Source organism: Salvelinus sp. IW2-2015, linkage group LG1 (genome assembly GCF_002910315.2).
Source record: "Salvelinus sp. IW2-2015 linkage group LG1, ASM291031v2, whole genome shotgun sequence".
Classification (NCBI taxonomy): Eukaryota; Metazoa; Chordata; class Actinopteri; order Salmoniformes; family Salmonidae; genus Salvelinus; species Salvelinus sp. IW2-2015.
This window is the reverse complement of record NC_036838.1, coordinates 12511222-12528754: the sequence shown is the minus strand read 5'-3', so window position 1 is coordinate 12528754 and position 17533 is coordinate 12511222. Positions and strand designations below refer to the sequence as shown.

The 17533-nt window shown below is 39.4% G+C and overlaps 1 protein-coding gene across 1 annotated transcript in view; it reads left to right on the top strand.

Annotated features, from left to right (window-relative positions):
• angpt4 (angiopoietin 4) overlaps positions 1-17124 on the top strand; it is a 49048-nt gene extending 31924 nt beyond the window's left edge. Inside the window, exons 2-9 of the mRNA XM_023983679.2 lie at positions 3267-3422; positions 4859-4980; positions 7634-7866; positions 8931-9043; positions 9233-9334; positions 9629-9795; positions 11446-11576; positions 14249-17124. Coding sequence (XP_023839447.1) covers positions 3267-3422; positions 4859-4980; positions 7634-7866; positions 8931-9043; positions 9233-9334; positions 9629-9795; positions 11446-11576; positions 14249-14409 — 1185 coding nt within the window. The 3' untranslated portion in view covers positions 14410-17124. The remainder of the gene's footprint in view (positions 1-3266; positions 3423-4858; positions 4981-7633; positions 7867-8930; positions 9044-9232; positions 9335-9628; positions 9796-11445; positions 11577-14248) is intronic.
• Positions 17125-17533: the final 409 nt, after the last annotated feature.

Genomic DNA, 17533 nt, shown 5'->3' with positions numbered 1-17533 from the left:
CTTTCCCAGCAAGATAAATGCAGCTCACATTCATTCCAAAAGTGGGCCAGCAACTACAGGAAGCTGTTCGGGCCACTTACCTCAAGCCAGATCTGGCCCATAGGAAAGTGTGAATATCCCACATTCAGACAATATCTGAGCCATATGATGTGCACTGACCCATTTGTGTCACAAAACAACCAGATATGCCCCGCAGACGGTTGCTGTCTGGGCTTAACAAAATATGTCATTGTAGCTGAAGTTATGTGTGGTATTGCAATTAGATGATGCAGACAAGGGGTTTAATGTCAAAGCTGGAGGCTTTAATAGATTTTAAATTGATACAGTCATAGTCTACAAAATCAAATCAGCCTACCTGAAATTTGAATGACTCTAACGACTAAGTGTCTAAAATACTTCCCTCGATTCCACCATGTCTTCATGAATACCAGTGAACGAACACATAATGCAACATTAGTTTTTACTCAAGTTATTGGAATATTCGCTCTTATCCCAATTAATCTGAGGTTTAAGGAAACTCCTTCTTACCACACTTTCTTATCTTTATTAGGAAATTAATTATTCAAATCTATCTAACTTTTCTAGTTTAACGGAGGCCTTCCTCCATGCCACTGGAAATGAATTTAGCAACAGAACCTCAGGCCATTGCTTCAGTCCTTGTTTGGGCTTGTCATATGAGAGTGAAGTGATGGAGGATTAAAATGGTTTTACTACTAATAGTTCTACTGGAAAGCAGTCAAGAGCCCAGGAGCAGGAAGTTATTGTTTTGTTCAGCCGAGTGGAGTGGTTGACTTCAGGCAGCAACCTAGACAGAGGCAAACCCCAAAGATATTAAGGATTTGGGGGGATTACAGAGAAACGTGTGCGACTGGCCAAGGACACTGTATGTGTTTAAGCTTTGGACTCAATTGCAAAATGTCTTAAATTGGAGAACTTTTGTTTCGGTTACCCTGTATCCCCAATTTCAGGAATTGTCTTTTCAAATGTAATAATCATACGATGAATTATAGCAAATGAATTCTGAGATTATTTACAACGGTGTTTCACAGTTCACGACAAACCTGGCTTCAAATAGTATTAGAAATCTTTAAAATACTTTACCTGTGCTTGATTGAGTTTGCCTTGTACAATGGAACCAATCGAATAGTCAAAAAAAGTACAAACTCACCCATCTGGCACCCCAGACACGCTCGAGCAAACACTCTTCATTTGAACCCAGGTATGCGTGATGGTGTATGAATCCATGCCTGTTTACATTTTTTGATGTACCCTAACGGTTAAAAAAAATCTAATCTAGGCCTATCTCTAATCCTAACCTTAACTAGTTTCCATGCTTTACCCTAAATCACTAACTAATCCCTAACCCACCCCTAACCATTCGCTAACCACTCACTTACTTGCTAAATTGGACGTTTTGAATATGCAGGTTTTTGGCAGTGTGGCAGTGATTTTCAACTAATGTGTGCATTCTTTGAGTGAACATCTTGATGTGTTCACTTGTCATGCAATGAGACCATTTGGTATGACTGTGTATGATTGACCTGTAATGTCTCACTAATGCTGGGATGGAGATTTATTGTATGTGATACCAGCCTTTACAGCAGCTTGAAGGTTACAAGTAAGTGCTAATAAAATATGGGTCATCAATTGGGTGTGGCAGGGCAGTCACCCAACAGTCACCCAGGGCAGCAACACCAACAGTTTAAAATAGGCTACTAAAATCATTACAATCTTGATAAATAGACAAATATAATTTAGCGGTATTAGAAAGACTGACTTTAGGACCATGCAAACACCTGGGAGCGGGAGGGAAGGCTGTTTGTATGGCTGGCTGGCTGGCTTTATGGAGAGCCCATCGACTCAGCTGCAGGAAACTTCAGCTGCAGCTTCTCTCAAAACAGAGCAGATGCTGAGCTAGTGCGTAGCAGATAATTCCTGTATGACATGGGTTTGTAGAATGTTAAGTCCCCTATTGACTGAGGTGAATGAAGCTACATCAACAAGGTGATAATGGCTGGAGTCAATTTTGCTTGTTTTTGCTGTTCTCAAAGTTTTTAAATTGTGTAGAAATGCAGTAAATGAGCTTCAATTTTATAACAATTCCTTGGAGGGAAATTCCCTGTCACACTGCCATACCCTAGGTTTAGCTTAAATGACTCCCCTGCAATAGTTCCAGACACACTTCTATGCAGTTGGTACCTAGTTCTTTATCAGTGCCAGTTCCCTTTTTTATTAGGGCTGTTTGGTCACACAGTCACTCCGAGGTACTAGGATCAGAAAGAACGAGACATCTGGTTTAAATTAACAGCAGTTTAACAGACCCTTAGAAAGTGTAGCTGTGTTCCCAAACTCATATTATGGGCAGGTCTTGTGTAATTGTAATCCAAAGGCAGGAAGCAAGGGTCAATTAACCAGTAAAAGCACACTGTGTCTTTGGGGAACCAACAAAAAAACGTGACCTTTTTGTTTCTTGTTTATGTCAATTAATTTCCCCCCACTAAACCTCCGGTCCCTGCCATGGCTGAATCAGGTGGAGTTATTAGCCATTGCAAAAGTAATTAGAGTGTCAAGGGAACCTTGACGAGGAAAATTGGCCATATTCCATCTACTTCCTCTGGTCGTTTTTGTCTTGTCAACAAACCAAGGGCACACTGATGCCTGTGAATAACTTGAACCTTTAAAACGCTATCACTCTAATGTTCTACTGACCACATTAGAAATATACCCCAGGGATTCCTGTGTTTGTTACAGTTAAGATAAATGTATCTGCTCCCTCTGTTTCTCAGTGTTTTCTGATATCGTGGGGACCGAGTATTTATTTGTGCTGAGTTTGAGTTAGAGGCCACTTCTCCGCACCTTTGCTGGCACCAGTGCATGTTCCCAAAGAGCCCAGGTCATAGGATGACTACAAAGAGGGATGCAGTATGTCTCTTATAACAAACAGCCTGTCCTCACCCTGGGGTGCTCAGGCATTGTGGTTATTTAAAGCAATGTAGAAATTTGTGCCACTCTGACTGAACTCAATGACTTGAAATGTTGAGATTTCAGATCATCTGTCACTGTATGTGAGAGATAAAAATTATTTTATAATATACATTTTTCACAACAACCTTTTCCTAATTTATGCATAATTTGTTTCCATACTTACCCTCCAAAATATGGAACAATTACTGCACAAGGTGGGAAGGTAAACTGAAATTAATCTACTGTAGAATACAAAAACCTGGGGCTCTAGAAGTTAAACATTTGTTTTTGTGTGTCTGCAGCTAGAAAAGTATATCCAGGAAAACATCAAGATGGAGATGGGGCATATTCAAGACCATGCAGTACACAACCAGACTGCTACCATGCTGGAAATCGGAACTAACCTGTTGACTCAGACTGCAGAACAGACCCACAAGTTAAACGCTGTCGAGGCTAAGGTAATGGCTACATCTGAGTTATATGTGATCATAATCTCAAAGATGCTTCTTAAATGAGATGTTCTATAAAACTAATTAACAACGAGGATATGCATGAAACAAAAACTTATACTCTACAAAAATATATCCTAAGAGACACACTATGGAACTTAAGTTGCTAATAGACGTTAATATTAGGCTTGAATGTCTGCTGTTTGGTTCAAATGATATACACTACACAAAAATATAAACACAACATGTAAAGTGTTGGTCCCATATTTCATGAGCTGAAATAAAAGATCCCAGAAATGTTTGATACACACAAAGTTTATTTCTCTAAAATGTTGTGCACAAATTTGTTTACATCCCTGTTAGTAAGCATTTCTCCTTTGCCAAGATAATCCATCCACTTGACAGGTGGGGCATATCAAGAAGCTGATTAAACTGCATGATCATTACACAGGTGCACCTTGTGCTGGGGACAATAAAAGGCTACTCTAAGATGTGCGATTTTGTCACACAACACGTTGCCACAGATTGGCATGCTGACTGCAGGAATTTCCACCAGAGCTATTGCCAGATAATTTAATATTAATTTCTCTACCAAACGTTGTTTTAGAGAATTTTGCAGTACATCCAACCGGCCTCACAACAACAGATCTTGTTTATGGCGTTGTGTGGGAGAGCGGTTTGCTGATGTCAACGTTGTGAACAGAGTGCCACATGGTGGGGTTATGGTATGGGCAGGCAGGCAGGCAGGCATAAGCTACGGACAATGAACACAATTGCATTTTATTGATGGCAATTTGAATGCACAAAAATACCGTTACGAAATCCTGAGACCCATTGTGAAGGTATCTGTGAGCAGATGCATATCTGTATTTCCAGTCATGCGAAATCCATAGATTGGGTTCTAATTTATTTATTTCAATTGATTGATTTATCATATGAACTGTAACGCAGTAAAATCTTTGAAATTGTTGCATGTTGCGTTTATATTTTTGTTCAGTATAATATAAATCAATTTATTATCTCATGAAACCACACCAATCCTTAGTTTTAGGCAAAATGTTTGCTCATTTGTTTAGGGAAGATTACCGCTCTCTGTCCAATAAGGTCATTTCTGGTAAATATTTCTGTCCAATTATAGGACCCCTTTTGGCTCAAGAACACCATCAGAGGTAAAAGTTCTGCATAGCCTCATAATGCTATTTTGTCTCGCTGGTCAACAGAATAAAACTGTGGAATGTAATTTTTTTAAACATTGCTCACAAGTTGGTGAAATCTGTTTATTTGGTAACACGTTTGGTGACATAGTAATCATTAAGGAAGTGATAAAGGATGACGTTCTGTACATTACCTTGGAAATAATTGACGATGCAGTGAGACGAGGCTTTATGAATGCTACATATCACCACTCTAAGTAAAGTGTTACCATTTATTGTCATTATGTGTAGGTTATGAACCAGACATCAAGAATTGAGATCAAGTTGTTGGAGAACTCATTATCTACAAACAAACTGGAAAAGGAATTATTGGTACAGACTTCTAAAATCACTAAACTGCAAGACAAGAACAGGTAGAGTATAACATTTTGATATCTGCATAAGTTTGATATTTCCTCATTAAGACATGTGGTACAATCTCAACTGAAATAGCTGTTACATATTTCTGCAGCTTTGAGCTGAAAATAATGTATGTTGAAAAGACATATCAGTGCAAAGAACCATATTTGAAACCATAACATTATTCCTGTGCTGAGGAATCTTGGACAGTGGACGTTGCAGCAAAATGTATGTAATGAGAAATTCGAAATAATGCTTAATAACTACAATATAAACAAAACTCTCAAAAGTAAACCCCTGGCAAAACTATTTAATTTTTTATTTATTTCACCTTTATTTAACCAGGTAGGCCAGTTGAGAACAAGTTCTCATTTACAACTGCGACCTGGCCAAGATAAAGCAAAGCAGTGTGACAAAAACAAAAACACAGAGTTACACATGGGATAAACGTACAGTCAAATACACATGAGAAAAATCTATGTACAGTGTGTGTAAATGTAGTAAGGTTAGGGTGGTAAGGCAATAAATAGGCCATAGTGGCGAAATAATTACAAGTTAGCATTAACACTGAAGTGATAGATGTATAGATGATGATGTGCAGGTAGAGATACTGGGGTGCAAAGGAGCAAAAAAATAAATAACAATATGGGGATGAGGTAGTTGGGTACAGTTTTCATTGAGAAATGTGATAGATTTCCCATAAAAGTTCTGGATGTAACAGATAGACTGATGTAATTTGTCTTAAATGAGAACATGGGGCTCACAGCTGAATCTTGTTTTGCACTCTGTTTTGGGTACACCGCAGTCCATATGGGGTACTGTAGACAAATATAATGGGCCACTACATCCTACGGAAATTGACTATAAGGGGATCCTTTCTCAGCTTCTTGATCACCATTACAACTGAACTGGTGCCCATAATCAACAGCAGCAGGCCACAGCAACATAAAAATAATTCACTGCTCATAAATTTGCATTAGGAATAATCATAATTTTCACAATTTATGTTGCTTTGCAATGGTCAGCATGTTGAATTTATAATTTTGCACAAATTTTGTTTGGCTCTGACATCCACTACTGTAAAGCTATGAAATCACTCATATGGTATGCGGTATAGGATAATGATACAATGGGTTTAAGTCTATGTGCCTCAACTCAGATCTCACTGTGCCAATGTAAGGGTTTTGAATGCCCAAGTCACTTAGTGTTGCTATAACTATTATTTACATGGTTTTTGGTATTTAGATAGTTTTTACATTGTTCCGGTGTAATTACAGTGAATGTACAAATTGTTACATGTAGGGATTACAACAATAATATCTGTGTGCAGTTTCAACCAAACGCATAATTACCCTGCTAGGATCTTACCCCTGTTTGAGATCTTTTCATATACAGTATGTGTAACGTCAATGTGATGTCTATGTATGAATGTCAACAGGTTTACAGAGCTATGCATTTAGTTACATTATGCCTGTATCACATTTTAAGGTATGACCCAGGTGCAGACAGTGTTGAAGAAACAAAAGTTTATTATTTAAACAGGGGCAGGCAAACGACAGGTCAGGTCAGGCAGAGGTCAGTAATCCAGAGTAGTGTGGCAAATGTAGAGGACGACAGGCAGGCTCAGCAGTTGTGAAAGATGTAGTTGAAGCAGGTTACATCTTTATAAAACCTCTGACATACACTGTTTCATCCACTCTTTGAGCTAAATTTAGAATCACCAGATGTGTGCTTTGGCCAAACATTCAGTTGCAGTGTTGTTCATCTAGTGCTATCTTCACTTTGCTATCCTCTCATCAAGTTACATACATTTAGCTTGTTTCAATGTTTAGTCAACCAGAGTCCACATCTATTTTCAGCTACGACCCTAGAGCATGGGTTTATCTACTCGATGGTTAGTGTTTTTTTGGAGTTACTTACAGATGGAAGCAGTGAAAGTTAATTAGTTAGCTTGGTTGTCAAGAGACTACGGGGCCTGTTCAAATACTTATTTGTGTAACGGCTCTCGTGTGTAGAATGAAGAGTGGACCAAGGCGCAGCGTGGTAGGCCTACATCGTTTTTTTGTTGATGACACCAAAACAAAATAACAAAGACAAAAAAACAAAAGTGAACAGTTCTGTCAGGCACAGACACTAACCAGAAAACAAGATCCCACAAAAACCAAAAGGAAAATGACAACTTATATATGATCCCCAATCAGATAGACTGCTTCTGATTGGGAACCACACTCGGCCAAAAACAAAGAAATAGAAAACATAGACTTTCCCACCCGAGTCACACCCTGACCTAACCAAACATATAGAATATATAAGGATTTCTAAGGTCAGGGCGTGACAATTTGTTATTCTATCATTGTGATTATCACCTTAAATGTGGTTATTCTGGTAAAGCAAGGGTTCAAGTTTACACCAAAACTGTAGATTAATGATTAATCAACGTAGGGCAGGTACAGTAGGGAGGTAGAATGCTTTATCAAAGCACATAGTATATCATTGAAAGTCAATAGACATGCAGTTCACATGTTGCTGATAGTTTGTAGAGCATCTACAGATGGACTATCCAAATAATCCCCCGGCCCCTTTTGCTGAGCAATTTAGAGAACAAGCGACAAAAGAAGGCTTGATAATCAAAATACTACGAAATATACTTTTCAACTATCTTCTCAGTCATTTGGAGAACAAGGTGCAGGTGTTGGAGTCACAGCAGCGGGACGAGCTGGAGGACATGAGGGAGGAGAAGAATAGGCTACAAGGATTGGTGAGGACCCAGATGACAGCCATCGAGGCTCTAGAGAGACAGCTGAGGGTGGCCAGCACCAACAACTCAGCCCTGCAAAGGCAGCATCAGCAGCTCATGGAGTCGGTTCACACGCTCATCAACATGGTGTCTACCGGTACAGGTAGGAACACATACAGAAGCTCAGGTTTTGTCAAATGCAGTTGCTTTCTGATAAGTCCACACTCGGCTGAAGAGATCAGAGTCGAACAACCTTTTGTTGTTTTAATTGGTTTTTCGACAGAACAGTATGAAGTTAGGGGAACAGACAATAAAGCAGGAATGACGGGAAGGAAGGCCACAGACAACGACCGAACCAAGGCTCAAACCACATTGCAGCGGTGGTCCGGGAGTCGAGTGTTATAACTCAACCAGACTCCGGCACTCTGTTGAAGTGTCAATTCAAATCCAGTACACTCCAGTGTCTAACTGCAGATAGATAGAATGTTCATAATGTCATTGTGACAACTGTCTACAGACGGACAGTCAGTAGACATGCTGTAAACCACCATTAGTGCACACTTTCACGGCAATGAAAAGATCAAACATTATCAAACATCAACACCTACGTCCCTTCTGGGGAAATAGAATCCACTGATGGATCCGAGCCAGTTCCTCTCTAGAGTCACAGCTTAAGGCTGGGTTGGAGCTAAAGACGTGGCTTGTTTGTTTGATGGGTCAACATGAAAATGTAAAGACTTTGGGTGGGCCACAATGTGTACAAGTTTGGGGACCATTGCACACTCATAAATTCAGATGAAACTAACATTCTGGAAAATTGTGCGTTCTTAATGACATCCAGTCGTTAATGATACAGAGAGCGAGAGAAGGAGATAGAGAGAGAGGTGGTTGGGAGCTGTCTTCATGATGTTTTTGGCCGTGTTGAGTCAAGTCTTGGATTCACTTCACATGCTTCAGAACCACACACTTTGATAACTCCCATTTGAACTTCCCAATCAACATCTTGCCTGAGTAGGACATGTCAGCATCTGTTTCTGAAGACATTCCCAACTCAAATGAGACTGCTTTCAATTATTGTCATAAGATGGTTGTCTACCCTTTGTAGATTTTAAACAAAACACTTACTTGTGGCTTTGTTTCAAAATGTGTGTGTGTGTGTGTGTGTGTGTGTGTGTGTGTGTGTGTGTGTGTGTGTGTGTGTGTGTGTGTGTGTGTGTGTGTGTGCAGGGAAATTGCTGAGAGACCAGAGGTTTTGTGATTGTGCAGAAGCCTATAAAGCAGGACACAACATCAGTGGAGTCTACTACATATACATCAGTAACATGACAGAACCCACCCAGGTGAATAAATAACACTGTCATCATCCTCGCGATCCATCCTGAGTATACTGCATGTTTCAATCCAACTCTTAAGTTGTCAAGTTTCTCTTGTCAAGTTTTTCCAAGTGCAGCTGATAGATCAAAGTTTTTTGAGTGGTGCCTCTGTCGTTGCTGAGTGCAATGACTAGATTTTAGTTATTGTTTCACCAGGTGTTTTGTGACATGGAGACTAGTGGTGGAGGCTGGACATTGTTCCAGCGCAGGGTCAACGGCAGTGTGGACTTCCAGAGAACATGGATGGAATACAAAATGGTGGGTACTCCTGACATCCTCCAACTTTGGAATTCACAGCTGACGTTAGGGATGTTACTGTACTGTACCTACCTGTGTTAGATTTGTTGTGCAGGTGCTGAGAATAATGTTCTTGTCCCTGTGTAAAATGTTTTCCCATTCATCCATTGGACAGCTTGGACACCTATTCATCCATTGGCAGACCAGTTCAGATGCCAAGAGCTGACAAAGCATCAAACATGGACTACGTGAACTTAAAATATAGATGTAAGATGCCCTTGTGTAATGGTGTGATCATCCGATGTTTGTCTGTAGGGTTTTGGGGACCCTGCGGGAGAGCACTGGCTTGGGAATGAGCTGGCGTTTCAGATGACCAGTCAGACCCAGTATGCCCTGAGAGTGGAGCTGAGAGACTGGGAGGGGAACACACCCTACTCCCACTACGACAAGTTCCAACTGGCCAGTGAGAAACAACAATACAGGTACAGTACTCTACCTTATGACTTCACCATGTCCATATGGAAAACGTAGCTCTTTCTAAACATATTTTTCATGGCTGAACACAGCAATATTTATCAAAAAATATATAACAATTAAAGATAATATAATTTTTTCACATAAGTAGTGCACTTGGCCTTTACTAGTATTAGCAGACCGATAGAACAGTATCTTGCAGGACTCAATAGTTGGAATTGTAAAAGTTGTTGCCCTGTCCCTTTCTCTGCAATTGTAATTCTAATGGAATACAGAAATAACAACACCCTGTCCTCAAACACATCAAAAGGTGAAAAGTTATGGGCATAGACACAAAACATCCACATCAAATTAAATATTTTTCTTGATCAAATAACATGGAAAACAACCACTTTTGTGCAGTATTAATTTACCATCCTTACAAACCAGTTAATGTAAATGTACATTACTGTGTTGTACATAGGCTGGTCATCTAGGTTTGTACCCGTAGACTTTCCATCACCATGAAGAAAAACTATGCACACTACAGTAATTGAGTACATTGAGACATCAAGTGGTTTTTGATGATGTGGCTCAGTTGGTATTTAACTAGGCAAGTCAGTTAAGGACAAATTCTTATTTACAATGACAGCCTACACTGGCAAAACCCGGACGACACTGGGCCAATTGTGCGCCGCCCTATGGGACTCCCAATCATGGCCGGTTGTGATACAGCCTGTAATTGAACCAGGGTGTCTGTGGTGATGCCTCAAGCACTGAGATGCAGTGCCTTAGACTGCTGCGCCACTCAGGAGCCCCAAAGGTAGTGCCCAACGTGGGGCTTTCAATGCTAGGGTTTTTATATTCCACAAGTAAACACTCAAATACATTTGGTTTAAATGTTTTTACAAAAGTAGTGTACTATGCCTTTAGTAGTCCTGTATTAGCGGACCAATATAGACTTCTTCAGATTTAGACTTCTTCAGTGCAGGCATTTTTTTTCCCTGCATCCCCGGAAAAAAATGGCATGACCTCCCACTCCCAAACTACTTCCTAAGGCTATGGTCGTACGAGACGGATCGTAGGGACTTGATCTGGCTGGCTGACAGGCGAAGTGTGTGGGAAGTGTCAAGCAAAGCCTTGAAGTTTGTCTGCTTCACTTTGTTCAAGGTCAGGAGTTTGTGATGAGGTGTGTGGTGACAAATGCCTGAACCACGAGTAACACTGAGTCACAATGTCGATGTGGTCATTTCTTTATCTGACTCAAAGGACCACAACAAATAAAGCATATAAGCCAGAGCTAGGCTGCCAGTATAGAAATGGGGAACAGTCACAGGATTTCTGGCAAGAACTATGCAAATATGTACACAGTTCAAGTTTACTATGTCTTTGTCACCACAACAAAACTCATTGCACATGAATAATCCTGGATCCAATGATATAGGAATAAATATCAATGTTGTTATTAATCATATATCGCCTTTCCATTACAAGGACAATAATACAGTGCTTATTGTATATCTGAAAGCCATGTAAAATTACTTTGAAAAAAAGTCTACAGCTTCAACTTTCCTCACAATATTATCTCATAGCTATTTTCTTGTATGGAATGAATTCAAAATGTGATTTTGGCATCAGAAATCCATCAGTCCCAGTCAAGCTGACTTTCCCATCTGCAGGCTGTTCCTGTGGGGCTACAGTGGAACAGCAGGAGAGCAGAGCAGCCTGGTATCGCATGGCACCAGCTTCAGCACCCGCGACGCCGACAACGACAACTGCCTGTGCAAGTGTGCACTCATGCTGACTGGGGGTAAGGGTTAAAACTTCTCCTCCATGAGGGAATTTAGGGCATTATATTATGTGAAAGTGACATACAAGCAGTAACCCCTTTTCTTACAGCTAGCTGACTTGAGGCATGCTGCCAGTATGACTTCTAACTCTGGTAAATTAATAACATAGCTAATGCCTTTCAAGTCATGACATAAATATATAATGTTTTTGTTTTCATCAAATTACGTGGGTGTCAACATGTCATAACATGCCATCAGTTTTTTATGACGTGTTGTGACATGTATTATGTTGACCTTGCAGCAGTGTTATGACAAGAAAAACACAGTATAAGCTCAAGTAAAGTTAATCAGTTGTTTTAATTGTTAAGTACCTTGGTGTGACATATACAGTGGGCTCTGAAAGTATTGACACCCATCATAAAGATTAGCAAAAATGACAGTGTATAATAAATAATAGAAATACTGAGCTATATTGTATTTCCAAAACATTACAATTATATTATTTTATACTAATTCAATTGCTCATAAAAATTGATTTTGTTTACCAAGGATTCTTTTTTTCTTCTCAAAACCTTAGTGGACAAAATTATCAACACCCCTATTTTCAATACCTCACCAGCTAATGGCAGTGAGCCTTTTTATAAAATGTTTTATGATATTGGAGAACACGTTTGGAGTGATATTAGACTATGCCTCCATACAGAATCATTCCAGATCCTTGATATTTCTTTGTCTGTGCTTATGGACTGCCCTCTTCAATTCAAACCACAGGTTTTCAATGGCATTCAAGTCCGGAGACATGCAAAATGTTGATTTTGTTGTCAATTAACCATTTCTTTGTGGATTTTGATATGTGCTTGGGGTTATTGTCTTGCTGATAGATCCACTTGCGGCCAAGTTTCAGCCTCCTGGCAGAGGTAACCAGGTTTTTTAAAGTTCATGATGCTGTTGACCTTAACAAGGGCCCAAGGATCAGTGGAAGCAAAATAGCCCCATAACATCAAAAATCCATCACCATATTTTACAGTAGGTATGTGGTTCTTTTCTGCATATGATTCCTCCTTTCGACGCCAAAACCAACCACTTGTGTGCATGGCCAAAGAGCTTTATTTTCATGTTATTCAACAAATGTAAATGGCTGGAGTTTGCTAAACGGCATTGGCACTTGGATTGGAACCGGTGCTACTGTAAGATGGCATGAAAACAGAGCTCTTTTGGCCCAATATGTCCTCCAATCTCATAAAACATTTTAGAAAAAGGCTAAGTGCCGTTATCCTCGCCAGGATAGTTATTGAAAGTTATTAAAACAAGGATGTTCATTTTAACCCCTACATTTTTTGTATATATATATTTTTTACTTAAACAAAATCTATTTTTCGGAGCAATTGTATTAGTTAGTATAAAATAATATATTTCCCAATTTTATTGAGCGTACAATATACTGTAGCTCAGTATTTGAATTATTTATTTTATACAGTAATTCTTGCTCATCTTTATTAAGGCGTCATCTTTACCAAGGCTGTCAATCATTTCGGACCCACTGTAAATCCCTACATACTAAAAATATGTTTTTCAGGTCTACATGTTTGTATATAATTATTAGTTTGTTTGTGGTACTATAGTATTGGTCAAATACTGATTTAAAGGGTCACAGATCATTTTATTTTACTCTGAGATTCCTGTGCTTTTTGTGTAACACCCTGATAAACTCATTGTACTCCATACAGCAGTTTCAATCTGAATGGCTTACTCTCTTCTTGACTCCCCACTGGGCACAGACGTCATTTCAACTTCTAGTTTTAATTTACTTTGGGTTGAGTTGTCAACTAATTTCAATTCAATGTGAAATCAACCAAAAAGTTCACCCTGTCGTTGGATTTAGGTTAAAAGTTGGGTGAAAAAAATCAGAAGTTCTCTTACGTTGATGAATTATTGCAAATCCAATCAGTTTTCCACGTTGATTCAACGTCATCCCATATACATTTTTTGGTTTTAATGATATGGAAACAACGTTAATTAAATCAGTTTTTGCCCAGTGGGTCTTGACTCTAGGCCCAGAGCTAAAGACAACAAGACAAGGCATTAACGCAATTTCTGTGATCTTCACCAGATACAAGCATGCCAGCTCCTATCTCTTAAGTGCTATGTAAAACACATCCCGCCTCAGTCATACAAACTCCAAGATAAATAGCTTTTTAATACTTGAACTTTGATTGATTCTGAAAGTTGTTTAAGTTAATTGCTCCAGCACAGCTGGAACCCCTTTCAAAATGTTTGAAACTATAGTCATCCATAATCAAACCACTTATGGATACAACCTCTTGACACATGCCATCCAAAGCAAACAGCAGTGAAGTGATATTAGATTAATCAGAGATGAATTTGCAGTATCTCTCTGAGGCGTGAGTGTGGTTCTCATAACAGGATCCATGTTTGCTTTGAAATGGAATAAGAACCGTATGCACAGCAGGTTAGCACACCACTACCATGAGTCAAAACACCACATTTGGTTAGAGAGAAAGAATTTGGTTGGAAAAGGGGGGAAAAAATCTTAATTTAGGCTTAAGGACTGTGTGGCAAGCTGTTCACAAGTGTCGGTTTCACTTTAATTGCTGTAACCATTTTGCTAACACAAAGACATATCTCCCTGAGTCCATCCTGCTATAACCCAACCACTCTTTCTGTTCTTTAGGTTGGTGGTTTGACGCTTGTGGCCTGTCCAACCTCAATGGCATTTACTACACCGTGGGCCACAACATCCGCAAGCTAAACGGCATAAAGTGGCATCACTTTCGGGGACCGAGTTATTCACTTAGTTCGACAGCCATGATGATCCGACCATCCGACTTCTAAGACCGGACAGTCATTTGGAGAGGAGAAGGGATGTGAATGGGAAAGGGACAGACATTTCTTTGCCTCATTGTCTCCAGGACAAAGACAAACAGGTGTAAATGTATGTTTTTAATAATAAACAATCAATCAGTCACTGGATGACTGGGTGTTATTTAGTACAAGCGAAAACGTTGGGAGTCAGCAGAAGAGACCAGACTGATAGTCTCCATCACTTGGCATCTTTATGCAGTGTAGATCTGGCCTCAGCTCTTTTTAATATATACTATAATGTGCCAGATTCGCAGTCCTCTGATGTCTTGCTTTACCACAATGTACTAGTGATGTCAAAAATACACATCTACACAGCTCCCTCACACCCTCAGTGTTTATTCCAGAACATTCTGAAGCCGTCATCATCAAGACAATGTCAAATGAATATATAGGAATGTTTCATATCCATGAGCCAAGATGACTATTTTAAATAAACCACAGATAAAGACACCAAGACAAAGAAATGGAGGACATTTTGGCCAGAATGTGCCAGAATATTTTATGATTGACAAGATGCGATATGGACAGATCATACTGTGAGGCCTGCTTATGAAATATTTCAACGTTCCTACTTTTTTTTGCAAAATTGTATTTGCGTACTGTAAATGTGAGCTAAACTTTGACTTAATTGTTTTGCCTAACTGGATTGTATGTTTAAAGTTTGGGTTCATTGCTCTGCCATTTCGTGTGAATCTGTTAATATTTCTCTAAGCTTGTTTTTTCTATTAAGGATATCTCTACAGTAATACATGAGTTAAGTGTGCATAAAAGGAACGTAATTCCCTTTTTATGTACTTTTCTCTATATGCACATTCTGACCTTGAATTTAAGCATGAGTATAGAATGCTATTCACCCACTATTAGTTTGGAGTGGAGATGAAATAAATGGAGGTGTGGCGGAGGTGTGTCTACAGATACTCTGTATTCTGACCTTGACTTAATTCCCTAATAATTCAACCACATTTATGCATGAGGAAACCATTAATAAAGTTTAGCGACCCTACCAGTTCCAAGTGGAAAAAGCATCTAGAATCTTGTTTCTCATGTTCTGAGAGTCTCAGTTGCCTTTGGCAAACTACAAGCCGGCTGTCATGTGCCTTTTACTGAGGAGTGGCTTCCGTCTGCCCACTCTACCATAAAGGCCTGATTGGTGGAATGCTGCAGAGATCGTTGTCCTTCTGGAAGGTTCTCACATCTCCACAGAGGAACTCCGGAGCTCTGTCAGAGTGACCATCGGGTTCTTGGTCACCTCCCTGACCAAGGCCCTTCTTCCCCGATTGCTCAGTTTGGCTGGGTGGCCAGCTCTAGGAAGAGTCTTGGTGGTTCCAAACTTCTTCCATTTAAGAATGATGGAGGTCACTGTGTTCTTGGGGACCTTCAATGCTGCATACATTTTTTGGTACCCTTCCACAGATCTGTGCCTTGACACAATCCTGTCTCGGAGCTCTACAGACAATTCCTTCGACCTCATGGCTTGGTTTTTGCTCTGACATGCACTGTCAACTGTGGGACCTTATATAGCCTTTCCAAATAATGTCCAATCAATTGAATTTATCACAGGTGGAGTCCAATCAAGTTGTAGAAACTTCTCAAGGATTATCAATGGAAATAGGATGCACCTGAGTTCAATTTCGTATCTCATAGCAAAGGGTCTGATTACCTATGTAAATAAGGTATTTCTGTTTTTTGTTTTTTATTTGCAAACTTTTCTAAAACTGTTTTTGCTTTGTTATTATGGGGTATTGTGTGCAGATTGAGGAGGGAAAAAATGTATTTCATACATTTTAGAATAAGGCTGTAACATAACAAAATGTGGAAAAAGTCAAGGGGTCTGAATCAAAATAAAAGTGACACAGTGTGTCACATTAGTGCAGGAAATGAAGAAATTGATTAAAATGCTGAAAGTGAATGCTGGAATTAAACAATGAACTATGCAAATTATCAAAAGCTGTGTACATTAAAGAAATAGATACTTGGCTCAAATAGACGCATGTCTCTAGTAAGGGCCTGTTGTGTTCAGTGATTAATGGAAGTTTTATGGTATATTTAGATGGCTTTCTTTCATTAATCCCTAATATTCTGAACCCATTCTCTCGATATATTCTAGTGAGTCTGTCGACAAAAATCTAACTACATATTATTTAAAGGAGCACTGTGGAGAAATCGCTCCACCATTTGCTGGTTGCAAAAACTCTATTATTTAGCCTAATTTCAGTTTATTGACAAAACAAGTTTTAAGTTTTATTGTCACATGCACAAGTCCAGTGAAATTCCTTGCAAACTCAAAACCCAACAATGCAATAATCAATAACAATTTAATACTAGGAAAAAACACAAGAAATAAGAATATGAAATACACAATAAAATAAGTAAGTAAGCATACTATATACAGGAAATATTTTAAAAAGTCAGATCCAATACCATAGTTACATGATATTGGAGTGATGGAGGTCGATATTTATAGGGGTAAGGGGACTAGGCAACATATATAAGATAAACAGAGTAGCAACAGCTTGCATGTGAGTGGGTGTGCAGGTGTGTGGAGTCAGTATAAATGTATGTGCATATTATGTGTGAGTGAGCAAATGATGGAGTGAGTGTTTGTGTGTGTTGTATAAGGCACTGTGAGTCTGCATAGAGACAAATATTGAAATGAAAGGTCAATAAAGATACAAGGTAAACTCAGATAGTCCGTGTAGCTATTTTGTTAGCTATTTAGCAGTCGTATTGCTTGGGGATAGAAGCTGTTCAAGAGCCTGTTGGTGTCAGCCTTGATGCACCTGTACCTCTTGCCGTGCGGAAGCAGAGAAAGTCTATGGCTTGGGTGGTTTGACAATTTTCAGGGCCTTCTTTTCACACCACCTGATATAGAGGTCATGGATGGCTGGGAGCTTGGCCCCAGTGATGTACTGGGCTGTCCACACAACCCCCTGTAGCTCCATGCAATCGAGGGCTGTGCTATTGCCATACCAAGCAGTGATGCAGCCAGTCAATATCAAATCAAAATCAAATCAAGTTTATTTTATATAGCCCTTCGTACATCAGCTAATATCTCGAAGTGCTGTACAGAAACCCAGCCTAAAACCCCAAACAG